This window comes from Branchiostoma belcheri, unplaced genomic scaffold (assembly GCF_001625305.1).
Source record: "Branchiostoma belcheri isolate BF01 breed outbred unplaced genomic scaffold, Haploidv18h27 scaffold46, whole genome shotgun sequence".
Classification (NCBI taxonomy): domain Eukaryota; kingdom Metazoa; phylum Chordata; class Leptocardii; order Amphioxiformes; family Branchiostomatidae; genus Branchiostoma; species Branchiostoma belcheri.
The window spans coordinates 1,569,742-1,592,449 of record NW_017804087.1 but is presented as its reverse complement, the minus strand read 5'-3'; the positions used below and the strand labels follow the sequence as shown (position 1 = coordinate 1,592,449).

At 40.1% G+C, this 22,708-nt stretch overlaps 2 protein-coding genes across 2 annotated transcripts in view; both read left to right on the top strand.

The window, feature by feature from the left end:
• Window positions 1-704: 704 nt before the first annotated feature.
• Window positions 705-8,763, top strand: LOC109478982 (pyrroline-5-carboxylate reductase 1, mitochondrial-like). Its single transcript, XM_019780815.1, has 7 exons — window positions 705-869; window positions 1,403-1,479; window positions 2,077-2,256; window positions 2,883-3,095; window positions 3,966-4,058; window positions 4,527-4,647; window positions 7,608-8,763. Exons 1-7 carry the CDS (start codon window positions 803-805, stop codon window positions 7,703-7,705), a joined length of 849 nt encoding a protein of 282 aa, XP_019636374.1. The 5' UTR covers window positions 705-802; the 3' UTR covers window positions 7,706-8,763.
• Window positions 8,764-18,497: 9,734 nt separating this feature from the next.
• Window positions 18,498-22,708, top strand: part of LOC109478941 (collagen alpha-1(I) chain-like) — a 111,151-nt gene continuing 106,940 nt past the window's right edge. Inside the window, exon 1 of the mRNA XM_019780755.1 lies at window positions 18,498-19,049. Within this exon, the coding sequence (XP_019636314.1) occupies window positions 18,947-19,049 (103 nt within the window). The 5' untranslated portion in view covers window positions 18,498-18,946. The remainder of the gene's footprint in view (window positions 19,050-22,708) is intronic.

The following is a 22,708-nucleotide window of genomic DNA, read 5'->3' as shown; positions in this document are numbered from 1 at the left end:
AGATATATATATATATATATAACAGTTATACAGACTGTAACTATATAACATTTACTTATAACAAAGTATCAGTGAGATCTATATCAGCATGAGAATTTTTATGTAAAGATAATATCATTATGTTTGCAGTCAACTTCTATTTGTGACCAAGGAGGTTTAGAGACCTTGGTCCTTGATGCGATTCATGATCCTATTTACATGAGACATATGTATTTACCTTTGTACTTCACAATTTTTTTTGTATCAATAAAATATTTCTCATGAAAAGTTGCTGTCTTGTCTTAAAACAGATGATAGTATTAGTGATGGCAACATCCCATTTTATTCAGGGACAGAAAGATTAATTGAAGTAAAGAATTTGCATTCTGAGAAACAAGCCAATTACATCTTTATAGTGAAAATTTCGTCTCTTTTGACTGAATGCCCAAACTGCTCCCTGCATTGAAACCATGAACACCCCCGCCAACTGTATGGAACATTCCTGAAATGTAGCATTTACCATTCACTTTTGAGGGGTTAATAGTTGTAATATATACAGGTGGTTAGTTAGCGATATATTTTAACACAAATAACATTACAGGTAACTTTACATAATTTTAAAAACAGTTTACTATATATTTGAAAGATGTGGATATTTTGAATATTCACAAAATTGAACGGTTTAAGTTTTACCTGTAGAAGTATATTGGTATCGCCCTATGACCGAAGATTGACCTTTTAGGCGCGCCACGCTATGTTGTGATGTGGCAGTGAAGACACAAATTTCTCCCGTTTTTTCCTCCATTTTACCGCCGTTTCAGACATGAGTGTGGGGTTTATAGGAGCAGGCCGGCTGGCCATGGCCATGGCGAAGGGATTTATACGTGCAGGTGAGAAATAAAGCCGTTATTTTCCTTAGTACCGATCCCTGAACCTTTTCTGTGGGGAGGGGGGCTACCAGATGGTAGCAAAAATAGCTACTAGTACCTTACTCTTTGATAATTCGATCACGCGTTAGACAAGTAACAGTTAGACTATCAATATGACCGTTATTTTACTGTTAAGTTTCATAAGAAGGATTTCATGTACATCTGTCGGTGTTATGTGTTTGTATTTGTGAAAGAAGATAACAATTATATGTGAAACTTTGTTGTTATGATAGTAGATCCGGTAACTTTGAAAGTGCTCAAATTATTGAAAAACAAAATGTGAAAATTTGTTCAAGTTTGTTGTTATGATAGTAGATCTGGTAACTTGGAAAGTGCTCAATAAATTGAAAAACAAATATGTGAAATTTTTTTGTTGTTATGATAGCTATTAGTAGATCCAAGGAGGTTAAATACAAGGAGGTTAAAAACCTCCTTGGTAGATCCGGTAACTTGGAAAGTGCTCAATAAATTGAAACCTTAATTGTTTTATGAAGGGGCTGTGCCTGCTGAGAACATCTTTGCTTCTGCCCCAGACAACCTGGTCGGAAGGGCAGAGTTGAGAAACATCAAGGTAAAGATGATTATTAGAATCGAGAATTAGTTGAAAATATTATACTTTGTCTAGCCTGCTATGGTGTAGGTTACAGTTAACACTGAAATGTACCTGCACCAAAGTTTAACTTCCCAACTAAAAATTTATGAAGTATGGATCATACTAAAAACTGTTCAGAAGCTATTACCATTATTTCTTTTATGCTTCATAGGTGGTAACAGTCAATACAGCCAATTATTAAAATCCACATACAAACAACTTCTAAATTTCTTCATACCCTGGTAGATCTACAAATACTGTTCATAATTAATAATGGTTAATGCCATCCTTGAACAGTTTTATCAGGTTGGTAAGTCATTGAATAAAGAGACTCTTTTTACACAACCAAAATGTTTATTCAGTCGACATTTCAGGGACCGTCTGTCACCTTCCTCAGGGCGATTCTGACTGGTTCACATTGCACAGCTTAAGTGTCGCTTCTATAGATGCGTTCTCAAACACAAAGTACATGTATTTTCATATCTACATGGTTACAGTTATCATTTGGTTACTGCCATATTTTTCTCATAGTTTATATATGGCTTTATTTTATCATGTAATTTTTGTCCAATACAGGAGCTTGGCATCCATGTCACCCATAGCAACACAGCGCTAGTGTCGCAGTCCGACGTTGTATTCCTGGCGATAAAAGCGAACGTTGTGAAGAACGTGCTGGAGGAGATCTCGCCCTTCGTCACCCAGCGACACCTTTTCGTCACCCCCATGGCCGGAATCACCATCAAGTCCGTTGAAGAGGTAACATAATTTTTTTGTGGTGAAATATCTTGCATTCGCTTGAAAATGTTGTCGACAAGAATTTCCTGAGTGAATTCTTACTTTAATCTAATGTTCAATTAGAGCAGCTGACTACACCTCCCAGAAACTGGCATGCAAACTGTCCTCCTTGCCCCCAGAAAATTTTTCTGAAGAGATGTCATTAAACTAAGCTTAGTCTACAACGAAAATTTGCTCCTCAAAATGCAGGAAATCGTATTTCAAAATCTTCCAGGAGGACATGCCCCCAGATTCCCCTAGGATTGTCATGACATGATGTCACATCAAACAAAATTGAGGTAATAGAAAAAACTTTCAGACTGGCTAGCAGGCCGTAGCAGGCTTAGAACTGGGGGTTTGGTGGTCTTCGACTGTTTTCTGATTAGCCCAGTCCAAAAAACGGGGGTAATTCAACCAGGCTGGCTATGTTGTCTATATGCAATCAGAAAATAGCACATAAAAGCTCCCAAAGACCCTGAAGACCACAAAAAAAACAGTTTTTGGCATGCTATGGAGGCTACTAGAACACTGCTAGTCCTTCTCAATACAAAATGTAGTATAGCAACATGCGCATATGTGACTGACAACACCCCCCCCACCCCCCTCAGGCCTTACCTGCTGAAACAAGGGTGATCCGGATGATGCCTAACACCCCCCTGGTGGTCGGGGAGGGGGCGACGGTCTACGCTCGCGGCGAGCACGCCACCAAACACGACGGAGAGATGGTGGAGGTCCTACTGTCCAACGTCGGCTGGTGTTTCGAGGGGAAAGAAGAGTACATGGACGCCGTGACTGGTTTAAGTGGAAGTGGCCCTGCCTATGTAAGAACATCACTTATCTTATAAGCCATTAACTTTTTTCATGCATTAGTTTGCAGGGCTGGAAGTCCCACCTGCATATGCAGGTTAAAATTGGAACCATGATTGCATGAAGGTATTTCTGATGTCTACCTGCACCTAACCTGCACTGGTCCATGTACTGGGTATATGCAGGTTAGTGCAGGTAAAATTGGAGCTGTGCAGGTATTTCTGATGTCTACCTGCACTGGTCCATGTTATAAGTATGCAAGTGTTTGTGGTTTTTTGTTTGCTATACTGATGATTTGAGTTGCTACCACTTTCTTAACTGTTTGCAGTGTGATGCATACTTCATCAAATATATCTTTCATGCAGGGCGATACTACTATTAGTGTGGTGCAGGTAATTTTCAATGTTTAACTATGGGTGCAAATTTTTAACTGTGGGTGCACCTATATACTTTTTTAGGTTTACGTATGTAAAGTTACAATACTATTTTACACCAGTTTGCATTGCAGCATACTCTTGACATTTAAGTGTCAGAAAAATAAGGAAAACTTTGTTGTATTTACGTATTAAAATTTTGAAGTTAGCTATAAAATTTCTCACTCGAGCTCTGAAGAGAGGCAGTAAGGTTTGTCATTATGCTTTGCTGGTATTCTACTATATGGAGTGCATGCATATACATACACCCATATACATGTGCAGTACATGTATTAATCTTCCTGTACCTGTTTAGATTTTGTCTCCTGTAGCTGTTTTTCCAGTTCATGTTTAGATTTTGTCTCCTATAGCAGTTTTTCCAGCTCATGTTTAGATGTTGTCTACTATAATAGTTATTTCACAACATGTTCAGATTTGGTCTCCTATAGCAGTTTCTAATGTCTCCTACAGGTGTTCCTGTCCATTGATGCCCTGGCCACAGGTGGGGTGAAGATGGGACTGTCTAGACAGGAGTCTCTCAGGGTCGCAGCAGAAACCATTCAGGTGGGGGATAAAATCACAAATACTGTAAATTTATTTACTTTTGCCATGGTTTTATGTTGCAATAGGGGAAAGGAGATTTTGAGGTGTCTTGAATTCACAGTTGCAACAATTATGTTGTACATTATTACCGTGTTATACACAATACAGGCTTAACTCCCCTTACTGAAAGTAGCCAGAAGTAGTGTGCTCATTTCTCGACAAGACTTGTACTCCTACAGTGTACAACAGCTGTTGAGTATGGATGATACCACACATGCTGTTCAGTTGTGTCAAATTATTTTATTTCAATACATGAAATACAAATACATCTACAAAATTTAGGAAAAAAACATCATCTAGATCCCAATCATATACCGAAAAATCCCTCACACTCAGTCGGTGATTTAATTTATTGCTACAAACACACAAAAGAAGATTAAAACAATAACTTCCCATCATAATGAAATTCAAAATGTTTGTTTTGTCCAGGCTGCTGCCAAGCGAGTTCTGGAGACCGGTGCCCATCCCAGCATGCTGAAGGATGAGGTCTGTTCCAACAACATCCTCGGCCAATCAGCACTCTCCGCCATTCACAAGATGGAGGCTGGAGGTAAGCAATCTTTTCTGTGATTGGCTAGTTAATGACTGCTGGTATGACCAATCAGAGTGGCTAATCAAATACAGGCTGGTGATTGGTCAGTTACACTTCCAGACTCAAATTTCTCATTAATCCTATAACATTTCCTTAGTAGAAAGGAGAGTCAGGGCTCAAAATACCACCTGCATATGCAGGTTTAGTGCAGATTATATACAAAAAAACAATAAAGGGATAATGGCAATGGTTTCTGAACAGTTTTCAATATGATCCATACTTCTAAATGCTAAAATCTAAATGGTGCAGCAGGCCTCGAAATTAACTTGTTTTACTATTGTCCCAGAATTGTCCCAAAAATAGATTTCCATTGTCCCGAACTGAGGATGGACTGTCACAGCCTGCTTGTCAGGAAATAAATTTATGACAACAAGAAGAAAATGACAACAACTGAACTTATACAACTTGAAGTCCACTTTATTAGTAAATTTCCATCTTTTTTTCCCAGACTGTAGGGAAATACATGATAGTATCATGGGCTCGGCACCATCTTCGAGGCCCTCCTCTCTGACATTTGGAATCCCTGATTGGTCAAATTTAAATGTTTGTCAGAGTATTATGGGCTGCCAGTGGCCCGCAGCAGGATTGGTGGATCGCGTTCCTAAATGACATGGATGGTCTCAGAATTTTCCAATTGCCCCGAAATTGTCCCAAAACGTAATTTGAATTGTCCCGAACTGAAAATTTAGTGTCATTTGACACTGGGACAATGTTAATTTCGAGCCCTGGGTGCAGGTAAAACTTGTCTGGTGCAAGTAATTTTCAATGGTGCATGTACCTGCACCAGTGCAGGTATGCAGAAAAAAGTACTGTATTTCGAGCCCTGGGAGTATAGGAATATAATCAAAATCGACTAAATAATTTACTAATACTATCAACAACCAAGTGATTAATAGTTATTTATTCATTACATTCAAGTATTTGTTAATCACAAGGGATGCATATAATTATTAGTAACTAGTGCCATCATAATTATCATGAAAACTAAAACAAAGTAGATGTAGTCAACTAAAACATGTAACTCAATCCAAGTTTTGAGTTGTTGACAATGACTGACAGGGCTCTTGCCTCTCAGGTCTCAACACAAAGCTGTTGAAACGTAGTAAGGAACGCGGAGGTAACAGTTTTCTCCTCCCGCTAACGTTACATGTAAATCTACAGAGATGGTACAGGCCACACAAAAACTCACAATTTGTCTTAACCTTCAGCCTGCTAAGGTCACTGTTTGAGACCAAATTTGTATTGGTTATGGGGTTAGGCAGCAGGGAGAAGGTTAAAAATTTATCTTATCAAGAAAGAGTGATGCTTTAGTGAGCCGTTTACAAATTTCAGAAGAAAGAACTCACATAAAGAAACAATTTGAAATTTGCAATTGAAGTTTTGATGTTTGACCTCAATTCTTACAGATTAAGCAAATAAGATCAACTTTACCAGTATGTAAAAAATATGAGGTGTGTTTTTTCTATCAACAAGACTACCATTGAATTTTCTGCCTTTTTTGGCTTAGTCTTGAATCCAATGCTTTCAGTCACAGTCTAAGTATGAAATAATTAACTCTTCCTAACTAAATAGAATAGCTTGTGTCAATAGAACAGAATTCCAAAGACAGTAATAAATTTTCCCAGACATTTTAACATTTTAAGCTACACCAGTTGTCAAATCTCTGTAATAGCTCTATCAAATTTTTGTCACAAATTTCCTTCTTAAAATATATCTACATCCTGCAGCATTCAGCTCGTAGCCATGTACAAATGTACCATATAAACTAGTGTAAGCATGAAGTTTGACAAAGTCCATGATATACTGACACTGCAAATGTGGTACATTTTAAAATATGTTCTGCTGAAGGGCAGATACATGTATGTGTATACTTGTTGGCTAATACAAATACAGAGGATGATAATTTATCAGGGTTTTTGTGTGGCTGCCATCTGGCTTCTAGCTGCTTGCTTGCAGGCATGTAGACAACTTCATTGCAAGAATGATTCGGGGCACGTGATTGGTCAAGATTTCAAACGACAAGAGACTTCTAACTGTCATTTCACACATGTTGGCATATGGCTGTAAAATAAAATTCATGTTTGAATATATGAACGTATTTGATGCTGATTTTGTATGTTAGTAGGTGACTAGACAGTACGAAAAATTGCAAAGCACTTAAAAAGTTTATAAAAACCCTAACGCCTTCCATTTGTATGGTTTAAAAAATTCAACTGGAAATGGACTATTGCTGTCAAAATCCACAGCAAGTTATAGTCTGATTCCCTCCAGTGTAGAGGAACCCAAAGCCCCAAACTGCTCCAGCGCCCCCTAACTGTAGAAGGTAGTATTGCAGCAGGATATAACAGAGGCACCAGCTTCATAACTCAAAGACATGTGCAGCATAGAGCAGTCTATGTTTGTTCGTCCTGTCTGTCTGTCTGAGTACCATGTTTAATGTATTCAGTGTTTCCCATACTGAAAGAACATTGAGTTATTTACTGTTTTATCCTCAAATAGAATAATAATAAGTATAATGATATACTAATTCAAGTTAAGTATGAACAGTTTTAGTTTTGATATAGTATGACTGTACACTTTTATTACAGGTGTTCAGAAATAGCAGTGAATACAGTATGGGAAATACAGATTCTAACTTGTGCTGTCCACTGTCCATTTAATCAGTGTTTTTAACCAATAAATGGCATTTAAATACATAAATTGTATTTGTAAAATGAGGGAAAAAATAAGTACATGTACATGTATGTGTAGTGCTGAATTTGCAAAGATACATACACTGTATGTACAATATTTGCAAAAATGGTGGTTAAAAAGATTTCAATTTTTTTTTGCTGCCTTAAAATGCCTTTAAGACATTATTTTTACATATCAAAAGTCCATTCTGATGAGTATCTTCCCCCCCCTCCCAACTCTGCCAGGTTTCCGTGCCCTTCTCATGGATGCAGTAGAGGCCGGAGAGGACCGTACCAAGGAGCTGAGGAGAATGGGGGAGGTCAAGAACCACGTGGAGGACTGAAAAACACAGGGCTATACCAAAAATATTTTATGGGGGTGGTCCAGCAGGAATTGACATCTTTTTCTCACAGAATATCCTTCAAATGAGTCTTTTCCCCTAGCAAAATACTGTATTTGGTATGACCCCAGTATTGCATAATGGGAAGATATAAGAAACTATCAGAGGATGGTTTTTGAAGATGGCAACAAATTTCCAGCTTTTATGCTTGGTAAACTACTGGTCTAACGATCCAACTATTGAACACCTTTATCTAGTGCATTTATTGAAACACCTTTCCAAAGTTTGGGTATTTTTAGTTTATAAGACACCTTTAGAGGAGCTGGATATTTTACAATATTTCTATATTCTATTGAATTGATTTGATATTTTAGATTTAGTCCTGGTCAACAGATTGTGGTAAAAATGGAAAAAGAATTGTACAGTTCATAGTAGGAGATGTGGCACATTGGCAACATCTGTCCACATCAGTGTTTAGACACAGTATCAACGATTAGTCAAAAGGCCTTTACTCCACTATACAGTGAGGAAAGTCATGTAATGTGCCTTTCACCAGGACACAACATTGGGCATGTCTGGGGATCGAACCCGGGACTTCTTGGTTCCAACCCAAATGTCTAGATGATTATGCTACATGATTCGAAATTAGAAAAAGGATCATCTTGTATCTCATTGGAAGGAAAAGTACTACTCCCTACCTTGAACTGTTACTAATAAGTTTATACAAAGTTTTAGTTTTATTTAAGAAGTTTATTAAAAGTTTTAGTTTTCTTTAGGAAAAGGTCTTCCAATTATTTAAGGGTCAAAAGAACTTTCATTTTATCTAATTTTGCTGTCATATTTGATGTCATCTTGCTGCTGATGTAGCCCTTTGGCAACATATGACATTTGTTAAAGTGTTAGGCAGCAGGAAGATAAGGAATAGAAGGTTAAAAAGGTACATGTAGTCAATAGCATTTCTGTTCATTTGTGATAGCAGCCTCAAACTCTATCTGAATTTTTGCTTGCTTGTGTTGTCAGTAACACGTCTACTTCTCCTATAATTTTAAGTTAACTGTCTTTTGAATGTTACTATTTTATTTGACGCCTTACGAGTGTGTTTGAAAGTTCGAAACACAGCTGTCAGCCATGTTTGTTTACATTCTGGTAGTTTGTGGTGGTACCACAAAATGAATATGCCTTGTTTTAATTTCAGAAATGTGAGATTTCAGAAAGCACGAATATGTTGAAAGTGGAAGTGAATTACAATCACACAATTTTTTTCAAGTAACATATTTCAATTTTTGGTGCAAAAATGTTACATGATGTTCCTTTAGGCCATTGTATTTACATCTGGTAAAAGTACTACTGTACATATATAGTAGCAGTACTATACTGTAACTTTCTACTTGTAACTTACGATCATTGTGTTTGTACTTTGTACATAAAATCTGAAGAAGCATTGCAATGTTAAATAACGCACACATTAGCACTGGAACCTCGCAATACATTCGTACTGATAGTAACTGTAAATAAAATACTTAAAATCATGACATCCAACCAAGTGTAGCTACTGTAAGAAATGTGAAACTGTACATTCAATAAACTTTCATTTGATTTTAAATATTGTGTGGACTGTGGATGTTATGTGTTATATATAACTCCAAACGATATGCAATAATGCAGGGAAAGAGTTGGGCCCACAAAAAGTTGCCTTCATTATGAAATTTAAAATTGTCAGTAGTTAAACGGGTGGACTTATATCAACGTTTTGATTATGATTTTTTAAAGGCATCCAATATTAATGACAGTTATCTTTGTTCAAGACTTCACATTGAAATATGAAGAGAACTTTAAGAAAGCGCACAATTACATGTTTATACAGCTTCGTCAACTGAAATATGACTTAGACATTAGTAGTGTAGCTAGGATGCTCGCCTGGATCAACTTATTGTACATATTAGATGGTCTCACGGCCAAGCCTGTACAAGGCTATCAACCCCCTTTGAGTGTCCCATGGCCAGGCCTGTTCCAGGCTATCAATTCATTTTGAATGGCTAAAAGACCATGGCCACACCTGTACAAGGCTGTTATGGTTTGTAGCATGACGCAATCACGCAACCACGTGTTAATGACTCGTTCCCAGGTTTCGACATCACGGGCTATAATAGGGATTTACTGAATCCCGGTATAGTGGAATATTTCGCTGACAATCACCCCTTGCACACCCCTCTTCTTGCTCGTAAGTTTATTTTGTTCCGATTCTTATATATTTAATTTTCTTTTGGACAATATACGAGATCTTGATCGTCCTACGACAGAAGTACGAAGAAGTGCAGTACGCAATCATCCCCTATGTGAGACTCCTTTGAAACTCCTTTGTTTTTATGCTAAAAGTAAAGGCCTAGAGTAACATGTAAACAAACATGGCGGCCCGGTTGTAAATAATGTCAGTACGGTACGGCAGAATATCGGTTGTGTTCTGGAGTATTTAGCGGCATTTGAAGACCACCAACCTTCCGTGCACCGAGTTAAGAGAGCAGACAAGCATAAGGGATAACCATAAACCGGGATGAAAACGTTTTCAATCAAGAGAGTTCTGCACACGACTCGCAAACAGTAGACTGTTGTTGCACTTCACCAATCGCCAGAGATCGCTGCTACACGGTCCAAGTGCCGGATAGTGTCAATACGTTTCACCGACGTCAGGGCGCTTTGCAGTGAATGGGACGCATATTTCCAACTCTAACCCTAATTATAACTTCAATTCTAACCATAGCGATAACCAAAACAACGTCTAAAAACATGGGACGGCGAAACATAACAGGAAATGTTATTGTGAGTGACTTAATTCAGTACTTTGTACAAATGTTCATCACAAAGGCTTCTTGATGGCTACAAAATTCCTACGGTCCCACCAGGCAGTTGTATAGTATATGATAGTTGTGGAAAGGGTCTAAAATACAACAAACAAACAAACAAACAATGAACTATTAAACCAGCATCGAAAATCTGGCGTCAGTTACGGTGTTGCTGGAAGCGACCCCTATTATCCGTGTTAAAAAGTGCACCCTCCAGTTGGCACCGCAAGGATCAAAAGCGCCATACAAGCACCTATCAATTTTTATCGGTATTACAGGACAATAAAATATGCACTCTAGAACAGGTGGACGTGCGTGCGTTTGCGTTGTAGTTTTGAACAACTTTTATGATATTCGTGTATTTCGTGAGCCATTTAATAGTTGCCATAAGTATATATTGGTCAGTGGCGAGAAGCGCTGGCCACACTTGGACGTTTAAGTTCCAAATTTCGCGCCGTAAAAGCTTATTTGGGGGAGGGGGGGGCTCATCAGTTACGTCATAGTTACGTCGGCCACAGGTAAATGTGACCCTGCAGTTTGGAGACAAATCGCAAGACGCCACTGCTACACCGTCCATCGGCCAGGTTTCGTCCTGACGTTTCGCCGACGTCAGGACGTTTTGCAGTCAAGGAAACGACTATTTCATACTCTAACACTAATTAATTCTAACAATAGCGATAATCATAACAACAAAATTTCAGCTAAAACATGGGACGGCAAACCATAGCAGGAAACCGCAATTTCGGCGGCGTTCAGGGCATACTAGTAGTACACTTGAACTTTGACCTCTCCAAACCGATCTGGGAGGCTCGTAATCATCATCATCATTATATCCTGATTACCCAGATATAAACCATAACATATCGTATAACCGCTTGTCGATCTAATACGCCATAGCATTACATGTACATGATGTGCTAACTCCCTTCTTTATTCCTTGTCTTGGTGTAGTATGGTCGGCCTGTATGGCTGAGTCAGCTGATACAGGTTATCACTTCATTTTAGATAATCTCATGGCCAAGCCTGTACAAGGCTATCAGCCCCCTTCTGAATCGCCGCAAAGTCAGGCTGTTCCAGGATACGAGATCCTTCTGAAAAGCCGCACGGCCAAGCCTGTTCCTGGTGCTGACCTTGGTGCTGATCAAGAGAGGAGTGTGATAAATCGCTAGAGGTCGCTGCTGCATGGTCTACCATTGTTGACCTCCAGTGCAGTGATTCATATGCAAATCGTATTTTCTACCACTGTACTGTTTTAATTCACTGTGCAATTCGTCTGCGTGATTATATCAGTTTTCACCCCAATTTATGGTTGTCCCTTATGCTTGTCTACTCTGTTAACTCGGTGTACGGAGGGTCGGTGGTCTTCAAATCTCGCTAAATACTCCACAACGCGACCAATTTTACCGTGTCGCGCACCAAATACAAGCGGGCCGCCATGTTTGTTTACATGTTCGGTGATGTTGAATAGTAAAAGTAGCGTCTATTTCGTAGCAACATTCCCGAAAACGCCGCCGAAATTGCGGTTTCCTGTTTTGGTTTGATGTCTCATGTTTTTAGCTGAAATTTTGTTGTTACGATTATCGCTATTGTTAGAATTAATTAGTGTTAGAGTATGAAATAGTCGTTCCCTTGACTGCTAAACGTCCTGACGTCGGCGAAACGTCAGGACGAAACCTGGCCGATGGACCGTGTAGCAGTGGCCTCTAGCGATTTGTCTCCAAACTGCAGGGTCGCATTTACCGGTGGCTGAATGGCGTGACTGTCTGTAGTATAGGGCAGTTGCACACTGGCTTTTGTGATGAACCTTTGTACAAAATACAAAATTAAGTCACTCACAGCAACATTTCCTGTTATGTTTCGCGGTCCCATGTTTTTAGACGTTGTTTTGGTTATCGCTATGGTTAGAATTGAAGTTATGATTAGGGTTTAGATAGTAGAGTTGGAAATGTGCGTCCCATTGACTGCGAACGACGGTGAAACGTATTGACACTGTCCAGCACATGGACCGTGTAGCAGTGGCCTCTGGCGATTTGTCTCCAAACTGCAGGGTCACATTTACCTGTGGCTGACGTATTTTAGGTTGAAGAAATGACTTGAGCATTCAGATCATGGTACGTGTATACTAGTATCAAATGATAAATTCTTTATTTTTCTTTCACATTTTAGCAAGTCAATGAATTAAATTAAATTATTTGATAATAATTCCCGGTTAATGTACATCATAAAACATTTATCTTTTGTTGTTTTTGTGCCTTGATTCGAAACGGCAAAGCCGCTCTACTTTTCATGTAAACAACTGAAGTTATGGATGATTTTCCGATGGATCGGAGTCTTTGAGACAAGGATGTTCCTCTAGATAATCCTCGGAGTGGTAAGAACTGCCTTTACTGAGAAAACTAGCCGATTTATGTGATGAGGGGAGCCAAAAAAGTCAGTCTACCGGATAATATTATGACGAACATGGGGAGGGGGTAACATTGCTTATGGACGGCTTTCAGCACCAAGGACAGGAATAACTTCGGTTTCAATCTGGCCTTTTCTCCATTAGAACATCACGTCCGTACTTGTTTCTGCAATATACGAAGGAAATCATGGATAAAACCCAGCAGATTGAGCAGGCAGTTACGATTTTACCTTCCACTATCTGCTTGGTTTCCATTCATATGGTAATGAGCTGAGGTCAACACCGCAAAAGTCAATTCTACAAGCGATCAGCTGATATCAAGAATGCATGTACGTGTACGTGCAACTCGAGAAAGAAGAAAATTCGGCCAATAAAAAGACGATTAGTAGGGATAAAATGGGATACACATACATATACATATAAAGTAATAGTTGCATGTCTGCCAAATATTACTCTCCAAGCAGAGGTTTGGGTTATTTTGACGTGTTTTTAGGCTTTTTTTTATCAGGGTTTCTTTTTTACACTGTATTTTTTCACAATATTTCTTTTGGGGGGGGGGGCGATTGGGTGGTAAAAAAATTCCAGTGCATAAAAGAAATCCAGATGAAAAATAAACCTACAACACACCAAAAATAGCCCAAACCTCTGCTTGGAGAGTAGCCAAATATAGCTTGGAAAACGTATCGCTTACTAACGACCCCTACCGAATTCTGTACGATATGCACCAACCACAACGTGGCTGCCCCTCACCACACCTTGACCGGTGGACGAAAAGCGCGTTGAACGTTAAAGTCACATACTGATAACGTTATCTGCTTGGAGAAGTCTGTGCGAACAAGGAATATGTTGCCTAAATGGCTGTGACATATATTTTAATCCCTCTTCATTCAAATTTTCCAAGTATTAAAACTTACACTGCATATCTTACCCCAAAGCCACACACTTCCATTTCAAGGCTGATACACCCCCCCTCCTTCTCAATAATGTCCTTCCGATCGTTTGCAGACGCCATGACCTCCACTTGACCTTGGAAGCGCCTGTTTGCCTTCTAAGATGAAGGAAAACGATATGAAACACGACAGGCGAACACTGAGAACTTCCTGGCAACCTGGAATTTGTCTGTGTTAGGAGTCTGGTAACGTCTCAAGTTAATACTAGGCCATACTACAATCAAGGTTAACTAGATTTTTAACCTCCTTTATTACAATTCATCTGTGAAACATACAATGCAATTTCTGAGCGACGAAGCAAAAAATCCTGTGTTTTTCATTAGTTCAAAATTTGAAACTGTTTTTTTTTCTCACCGGAGGGTGCCTGAATCATTTGATTTTCAAAAATTGTATCCAGTTGTATAGCTTTAATCAACATTATTATACTTCCTAACCTTCACAAACACACTGATACTTCTAAGCTGTTTTTCACATCATTTCTTGTTGAAAATCTGGAACCTAAAATTCAGACGCACATATGTACAGACATTCAGACGCAATTTTTAAAGCGCTCGTCGATATGAAGCTATAGTATTAAAGCTTTTAGATATTTCAGCAATTCGCTGGATACGTAATTCTTGTAATTATTATTTTACGAAAGCGCCGACGGTTTTTAGTCTAGACTTTAGTCTTTGTCCACGTCTTTTCGTCATTTGTTAGAAAAACTCTACTAACTGTGCCCGCACACGTTGGTTTATTTGTTTTATCGGAGTTTGTTTTTGCCTGTTGCTTTCTTTGCATTTTTGGAAGTTGATCAGCTCCAACATTGAAACTACAAGAGCCTTGACTTCTCAAATCTAGAAGAAAATTAACACACATAGATATCCTCTTCGTTTGACCTGTGATTATCATTTTTGATCACAAAGCTGATATCTTTTGCCCCAGAAACGCGGTGAATGTTTTCCACACATGTACATCCGTTAAGATGTGAGGATGTACATGTACATGTATGTATGTAATTTATCTCTTATCAAGGCTTCTCTAGTTCAAGGTTATCGCATTATTTGTATTCCAGTCAAAGCAAAACAAGTTGACTAGTCCCGTAAATTCAAAAGTCCAATGCAATTTTAGGGCGGCAATACAAAAAATATTGTGGATCAGGATAAAAAAAATCTGTCTGATGTTGACATTAATTGCCATTTCTTAGCTCATCATCATTCAAAATAGGACAAAACAACAAGCTACATAAGGAGCTAGTCTCTTTATTTTAGGTACCAACCGTAAATAGTTAGAACCAGTCTACGGTACGAAATAAGCAATTGTTTTCCGTCTGCGACATCGCATTTTTCTCACGCAGCTATAGATATCAGTATGATACATTAAAAAGGAAGTTGACTTTGTAAATCCAGTTTTACTGCCCTGAAATCGCTTTGGATGCCTTTAATGCACCACTTTTCACTGACAGGCAAGAACACGTTTGAAGCGTAACAAAGTACTGTGAACTTTCAATGCCTGTGTTTTGACAGAACAGGTCGTCTATCTATAAACAGATGACAACACGGGTGAAAATTTTAACGATAATCTTTAAATCTCATACTATTAATTCTAATCTCTAAAACACAGACTTGAGGAAGGCCCGACATGTCTTCCTTCTGTCTAGACATGACAAGTCTTCTGAAGTTCCCCGACTCAAGCCCGAAGAAGTCCAGAGGAAAGACTTGCTGTAGACGGGATCCCGAGTTTCTTTCATTCCACTGGCTCGTTCTGCTGCTCAAGCTCTGACACTGTTTTAAGATAAGATTGACATTGAAGAACTTTCTGTATCTTACTTTGCAAAATTTGATGAATGCACAGAAATAAAGCATAGTTACAGACGTTTCAATGCGCGGCTATCCAGCGTTCTTCATCGATAAAAGAAAGAGTGGAATTGGAGGAATTCAGGAAGCAGTTGACATGTGTGTAATACCCGATTGAATTACATCATACAAATTCCTCTCCACAGTACCTCTCTCTTTTCTTTCTTTTCACTGGTGAAGATCGTTGGATAGCCACGCATCGAAACGTCTGTAACTATGCTTTATAATTTATTACACGTGTGTATTAATTAAAGGAATAGCTTTCGGAAATAGTAAATCTATGGTTTTCGGAAAAAGGTGCTGCAATGGGCAAAGCCAGATGCAACGTTGACCCATCCAACAAAAACTGTTTTATAATAAAAGCCTACTCTCCAAGCAGAGGTTGATGGGGGGGAAGATCGTTAGCTTTTCATATATGGCCGTTTTTTGTCGCTACCCCACTCAACTACTTATTGCCTATATTGGTGACATAAAAAGCTGACGATCTTTAGCCTCTACCAGGCTTGAGGGCGCGTTTGTGGGCCGGCAAACTGTAAACTGGATGGCTAAACTCCCTCGGCGTGCTATATCTCTCTATTTGGCCAATTTCTACTATTTCCAGCCGCGCCCTCAAGCCTGGTAGAGGCTAAACGATCTTCACCATCAACCTCTGCTTGGAGAGTAAAAAGCCGGGTTTCGTGCAGGCGCAGTACTTTCCACCGACGTACTGTTCATCGCATGACACCAGACATGTGTTAAGGACTCGGTGCGGTTGATTTAACAGACTTTGGCCCACAGACAGCACACAAGGGCAGAGTGGAGTTTAAATACGTCCGTGTCTGTCAAATCGCGGCGGATGGCAAACTGCCAATGTCCTCACAAAAAACTATCAAACCCACAGAGGGCGTTGAGAAGTCACGCGAACTGAAATGATCTCAAAACAATATTAAGCCCCGCCCACCTCCGTCAAAACCTAGACAAGCCAAACGGATATAAAAAGGCAAATATATAACGTACGTGAAGCTATCGTATCTCATTGGTCGAATTGCTAATTTCGAGGCTGTCATTGGTTGATCTGACAGTCAGGATGGGCCTATTGTAAAGGTTGACATCCATTATTTGATTGCGTCTCGTTTGACAGTGTTCAAGATCGTACGATCGAGTTGTGACTTTGTCTCTGACCTTTAAACCGGGTGTCAGGGGTAGAGGAACACCCCCAAAGTTCAACATAAGTGCTGACTTTAACAGAAATACCCTTTAAACATCCAATTGCCTGACTTGAACGTTGAAAAGTTCTTGCCCATCGCTTGAGGTGTTAGAACTGTCATATCATCACGGTGGTGAGCTAATTTTACGTGCCCGCGAAAATAAAATAAATCTGCTAAACTTTTAATTGATCCAATAATAATAATAAGACCTTTATAGTACATTTTTGTAGCCTCTGTCAGGCTTCAGAAGCGGCTGGGAAGAGTAGAATTTGACCAGACTTGAACATACCAGGACTAGCAGGAGAGGTGGTCCACTAAAGAGTACAGCTTGCAGCTCCGGAGACTGTCCCGGCTTATTATCTATTTGGCCAATTTCTACTCTTTTCAGCTGCTTCTGAAGCCTGGTAGAGGCTATATTTTTGCCCCACTGGGCTAAGCACATGTCACACGTTTACAAACATACACAGATATCTAATATACACTAATATGGCTTCCTCTCGCTTCTTGGTGATGAAATTAATGGTAATTAAATCAATTGAAGAAGAGCTTAACAAAAAGATCTCGTCTTCACATAAGAGACATATATCCGTTGTGAGACATCAGTTTCAAATTGGCTAGCCAATGACGTTGCAAGTCCTTGAGCTAACCTGAACACCTGCTGTTGATTCAAATGTCTTAAAGAAAGATGCGGCAGACGTGGCAAAGGAGCAAGACAAGAGCGAGACAAGGACTAAGAATAGATTTTAGTATGACTTGAGTTGGTAGACTTCAAGCCTCGAAGACTGCCAAGGCCAAATACCTACTAAGAAAGAATTCAGGAGAAGTGTAGAACCGCGTTTCCTTGATCTTGGGGTGGCAATATTTTTGTTCGGGTGTGACCAGGGGTGCCAAAGAATTCATCAGAATTTTACGGAATTCATACGATCCTTACTAGAAACATACGAAGTTTACGGAATACATACAATCTATTACGCGGAAACATACGAAGTTTGCGGAATACATACGATCCTTACTAATTTAGGGTCATTTAGGGTATATTTGGTGACTTGCCGCCGCCATCACCGGCTCCACCGATTCCCAGCCTCGCCCTGCAATTTGGTCCAGAATACAGGCTACTATGTCGTGAAAGAAGTTCGCATAAGTGCAGTTTGGGGTTTAGCAGGGCAGGATAAGCCCTAAAATTCTTTGAAACCAAGATATTGTAGAGAGGAACATCGCTATAATAGTCCGACATCTTGAATTTGAAAGTTTAAACCGCAATTTTCGACTTGTTGAAATTTACAGTGTCATATTATTTCTAACGTTGTATCTCACGAATACATTTTCACAAAAAAAGATTATTTTACGTTGACTTTAAAACGTTAAACAACCTTTGTCATCTTGAACTGAACTTGACTTTTCACAAAAGCACACTTGAAGCAGCATGACACCACCACTAGTGTCACAATGAGTTATCTAAACTGTACGTGACGTGTGACCAAACCCCAGCCAATGATTATATAGCACGCCGAAGCGCCAACCACACAATCCTAAAAGTAAATATTGAAAATCACGCTTCACTCCCTCCCAGTCAGGCTATTTTCCCAACCCGGCGAAGCAAAGTTTAGTCCGAAGAAAAGCCTTGGAGCAACTTGAGCGTGAAATCCGCTGGAAGTCGTAATCTTAGCTCCGGTTTGTGGTATGTTTGTGCAAGGTTTATAAAAAGTTCAGGAGGTCGGCTTCACCCCCTGTAACCTGTGTTGGACGGGTCCATTGTCCCACGTGCTTGGATGTAACCTGATCTGTTTCCCGGGTTTGGAGAGGAGAACCTCAGCGGGACGTACCGACACGGCAAGCCGCCCGCCGCCCGTCTCTGCACCGTACGGCCCCCAGGGAAAGTGTCGGCGCGTAGAAAGGTGATTCAGAGGTGAAGAAGATATACTCCACACGCTAGGTGGGAGAGAGAGGAGGAGACACCCCTGAGAGCGTGTTGCACAGTTCTTGCTGCTGAAGTTTGGGAAGTCGGAGAGAGGAGAGGGTAGAGCCGCTATGGTGTGTTTGTTTGCCGGCGAACAAGGCCGGCTTGTCTGGCTGGTCGCGCTGGTAGCGGTCATCGCGACGCCGCCGGGCCACGGTCAAGAGATTATCGGAGGTGAGTGCGACTTGCGCCGAGGGGTGGGGTGGGGGCTGTACGGAGGAATCTACCTCCATAACCGCTCGAGACTTGTCCATACGCACCGCTTTTCAGTTTTGTACTCGCACTTGAGAGTTATCTCTTCGTATGCGTGCACGAATAGAGAGCGAGTTAGATGGCGAACCAACCAAGGATGGGGTCAGACGAAAATTTGGCCAGGGATTTTTAGCTCAGACGGATTTAGGAAGGCTGCATATAGCGGCACTCCGTGCACGGCGGTCGCTCCTCTTTGAGTTATCAGACATTTTGGAGGTTTGCCGCAGAATTTCTCTCGACACACACACGCCTGTAGTGTTGTTATGCCAGCAAGCACGCTTGGACTTGTACTTGTGGGTTAGAGACGTCAGTAATGACTGCTAACAATAATACATCTTCTTGGAAACTTTCCCGGGGGCTTGTCCAAATAAAAAAATCACAACCGACCAGCCGCCGGAATCTCCAATCATCATGGCTTCAGCTAAGTAAACTGAACGGTTATGGGTTTGATTCCCACTAGCTGTACACGTACTTTAAACCCAAGTGGTGATACCTTGCAAGGAATGCAACTTTGTAGTCATGAAACACAGCCTTGCAAAAGTTTATTTCTTCCTTTTTGAAGGATGAACAAGTTTTTACTCGGTTGCTCACTCTAGCAGGCATAGTCCCTAATTTAGTTTGGCATCCACTATTTACATAGGCATTCAAAGAAATTCAAAAGAGGGCCAAGCAAAGCTGCATCTGTGTGATTGAAATGTCTATCCATTGTGGGAGAGGACACAGCATATGCTGGTTGTTGAGGGAGAATTGTTATGAAAACCAAAGTGTATTCCAAGGTTTCAGGCGATTTCGGGGTTTTAGACCAATTAGTCAGAAAGCTGTCAGGCTTCGCTTACATTCTTTGTTTGGTAGGCAAAACCGTTCAACCAATCATAGCATGTTTTCACAATCACAGACAGACTAATTATATGGGACCTTCTCCTTCTTTTAGTCCAGATTTTCTTGCTTTCTTAAATTTGGGATGTTTTGAATGAAAATCCGAGTGAAAGTTTGCACATTATGAAGAAATTCGCCTCCTGGGGTTCGTAATTCATTAGCAAGTGTTACATATCTTGTTATCAATTGTTTGTGTGGATTTGATAAGGCCTGGTAAGCAGGTTTGTGATAGATAGCAGCTTTTCTATAATCAGTGTCCATTCTAACACAGATGAGGTCTTTATCATGGAGCTAACTAAATCTCCAGAGAAGGGGGTTTCCATACATTTTCCGTAAGGCGAAAGTAAGCTTATTCGTATTGAAACTTGTCTATGTTATTCGTAGCTCCCCAAATAACGGTGTGTGTAATCTAGCATAAAACATATCTCGGACCCCCCCATGCAGGCCCCCAGATATAGGGAGGGGGCGAGATGAGACCATGATTCGCTGTACTTGGAATTTATGAAAACTACATATGGACATCATTAGCTATTTCCTTGTACTGTGAAGTACGCGTATCCAGTCACTATAGTTATCTCCAAGCAGATGTTGTGTAGGAAATTGTAAATGTTTGCTGACCAGCATCTCACTAGCTGTTTGACTCTCAGAAAAGCTGACTGGTCAAATGATCTCTCACTCACCCGAGATCTGCTTGGAGATAAGTCTACGGTTTCATTTCTTGATCACGTTTTTTGCAACTCCAGAGATCACAGAACTGTCCGAAGCATTTTTGTGTGTGGCCACTTTCATCTGTCCAGCGGTGTGAACTGGACCGTAGAAATAGTTCACTGGCCACTTTGATGTCAGTGGTCACTGGCTTGGATGACCCAAAAGTAGAGTCTCACATGATACTAGGCAGAAGCAAGCACTTTGCAAAGAGCTCTCTGTTTTCCAGAGCTAATTCTCCATGGGAAAACAAGAGATAACGATCGATCGCCAGCGACTATAGGTTGGGAACAAGTATGAGTATGGCTTTTCTTGTCTACCACAGAGAAAAAACAAGGCGTATAACTCTTAAAAGAAGATTCTAATGTTTCAACTATGTTATGTCTGTTGTTTAGCAGTGGGGGATTCCTAAAGCACAAGCAGACAGTTTTGTAAAGCATCTACCATGAAGGTATTCCATTGAGAGAAAAGCCTGCTGGCTCTATACAGCGTCATGTACACAAACATGCAACAGTGCACGCTAAGTATTTCCTGGTTACCACATCCCCCCCCCTGCAGTTTGGTTCTCGGCATTCTTGTTTTGGGCAGACTGCTGAAAAGTAAATACAGGCCAAATTAGATGTTGTAACAATAGGATAATGAGGGGGATTTGGTTGGCTATTGTTCTCTTCTGGTTGAAAGAAGCAGAGGATTTGGAACAAACCAATAAGATAATAGGGGGTACTAGTAATCTTGAACAAAAAAGTAGACTAGCAAAAGTAGCATGTCTGTAAAAATAATTGTGGAAAAAATGGTAGAAAAACTGGTATTGAAGTAGTAGACTAGTAGACTTAGTCTCTTTCCGTATCTTTACACACCATTTTTTGTCAATCAAAGATGACGGATTTTTGAGTGACAGAATTCCATCAAAATTTCAAATGATGGAAAGATGGATACTGGATAGAAAACCGGTCATGACCAGTTAGAACTAAGACAACTTAATTTGCTTTCTGTTGGTCGTCTGTGATACCACAATTGGATTGGTCGGCATTCACATAGGAATACCCAATTAAGAAGTTTGAAATAGTTTGTTAGGTGCTTGTTATAACTAGTTAAAGACCTTCTGTCTAAGTTGCTAAAGGGAGCTAAGGGGTTTGAGCAATGTCTTTTTTAAATTTTATGTCAACACTTTTATTTCAAATACCTCCATTTTCATGGAGGTAAAATGTACATGTATAAAGACACAAATAAATAGCATGCTTTTTTGCACTGCAGCCACCAAAGATCTGCTTGGAGATTGAAAAGGGACACTGTCACTGTAGTCTAATGAGTTACTAATAGCTGAGATGTGCTGTTTGTGCCTGCATACTGCTTTGTACTTGATATTTGCCATCTGTTAACATGTCTTCCAATCAGGGCATGGAGCAAACACTGGGGAGAAAAGGCCTGCCGCTAGCCTAGCAACAAGTACAGATACACAAAAATGCAGACATGTGAAGATGCAGGGGGAAAATGCAGTCTGAGATATCTGCAGTGGTGTCTGCTGATTGAGGCTATCAGCTTATAATAATAAGACATACACCAGCCTGTATGCCACACACGAAGAATGGGAAATAGCCTTACTTGATGGCTGGGAGCTAGTCTAGATCCATTGTTAGTATGGTAGTTTGTTTCGCAATGGCGGTAAATTTCGTACAGGCATAACACATCAGTTTTATAATATAATCTATGTAAGACCAGACTGTAAGGTTTGAACCACTCACACCAGGAAGGACTTCTAGTCCTACCTTTTTGGACAAGTGTGGTACGATCTTAAATTGATGTGCTCAAGGTGTGGCTCTCCTCAAACACGGGACCTCCAGCTCTACGTCCCAACCAAGAGGATGCCCCAAACCGAAGCTAGGTAATCATTTTCACAAGTCAATTGAGGAAATACATGTAGGTGTATAAAGTGCCTTTTTCTAAAAGGTATATCGTTGAGGCCTGCTGAAGGTTCGAACCCAGAACCTTTAGATTCTATT

What these genes read in the sequence shown, in the direction of transcription:
- LOC109478982 (XM_019780815.1), top strand. Translation starts at nt 803, where the DNA reads ATGAGTGTGGGGTTTATAGGAGCAGGCCGGCTGGCCATGGCCATGGCG. An exon ending in GAAGGGATTTATACGTGCAG is followed by an intron (nt 870 to 1,402) that starts GTGAGAAATAAA and finishes TGTTTTATGAAG; the next exon opens with GGGCTGTGCCTGCTGAGAAC. An exon ending in TCGCAGCAGAAACCATTCAG is followed by an intron (nt 4,059 to 4,526) that starts GTGGGGGATAAA and finishes TGTTTTGTCCAG; the next exon opens with GCTGCTGCCAAGCGAGTTCT.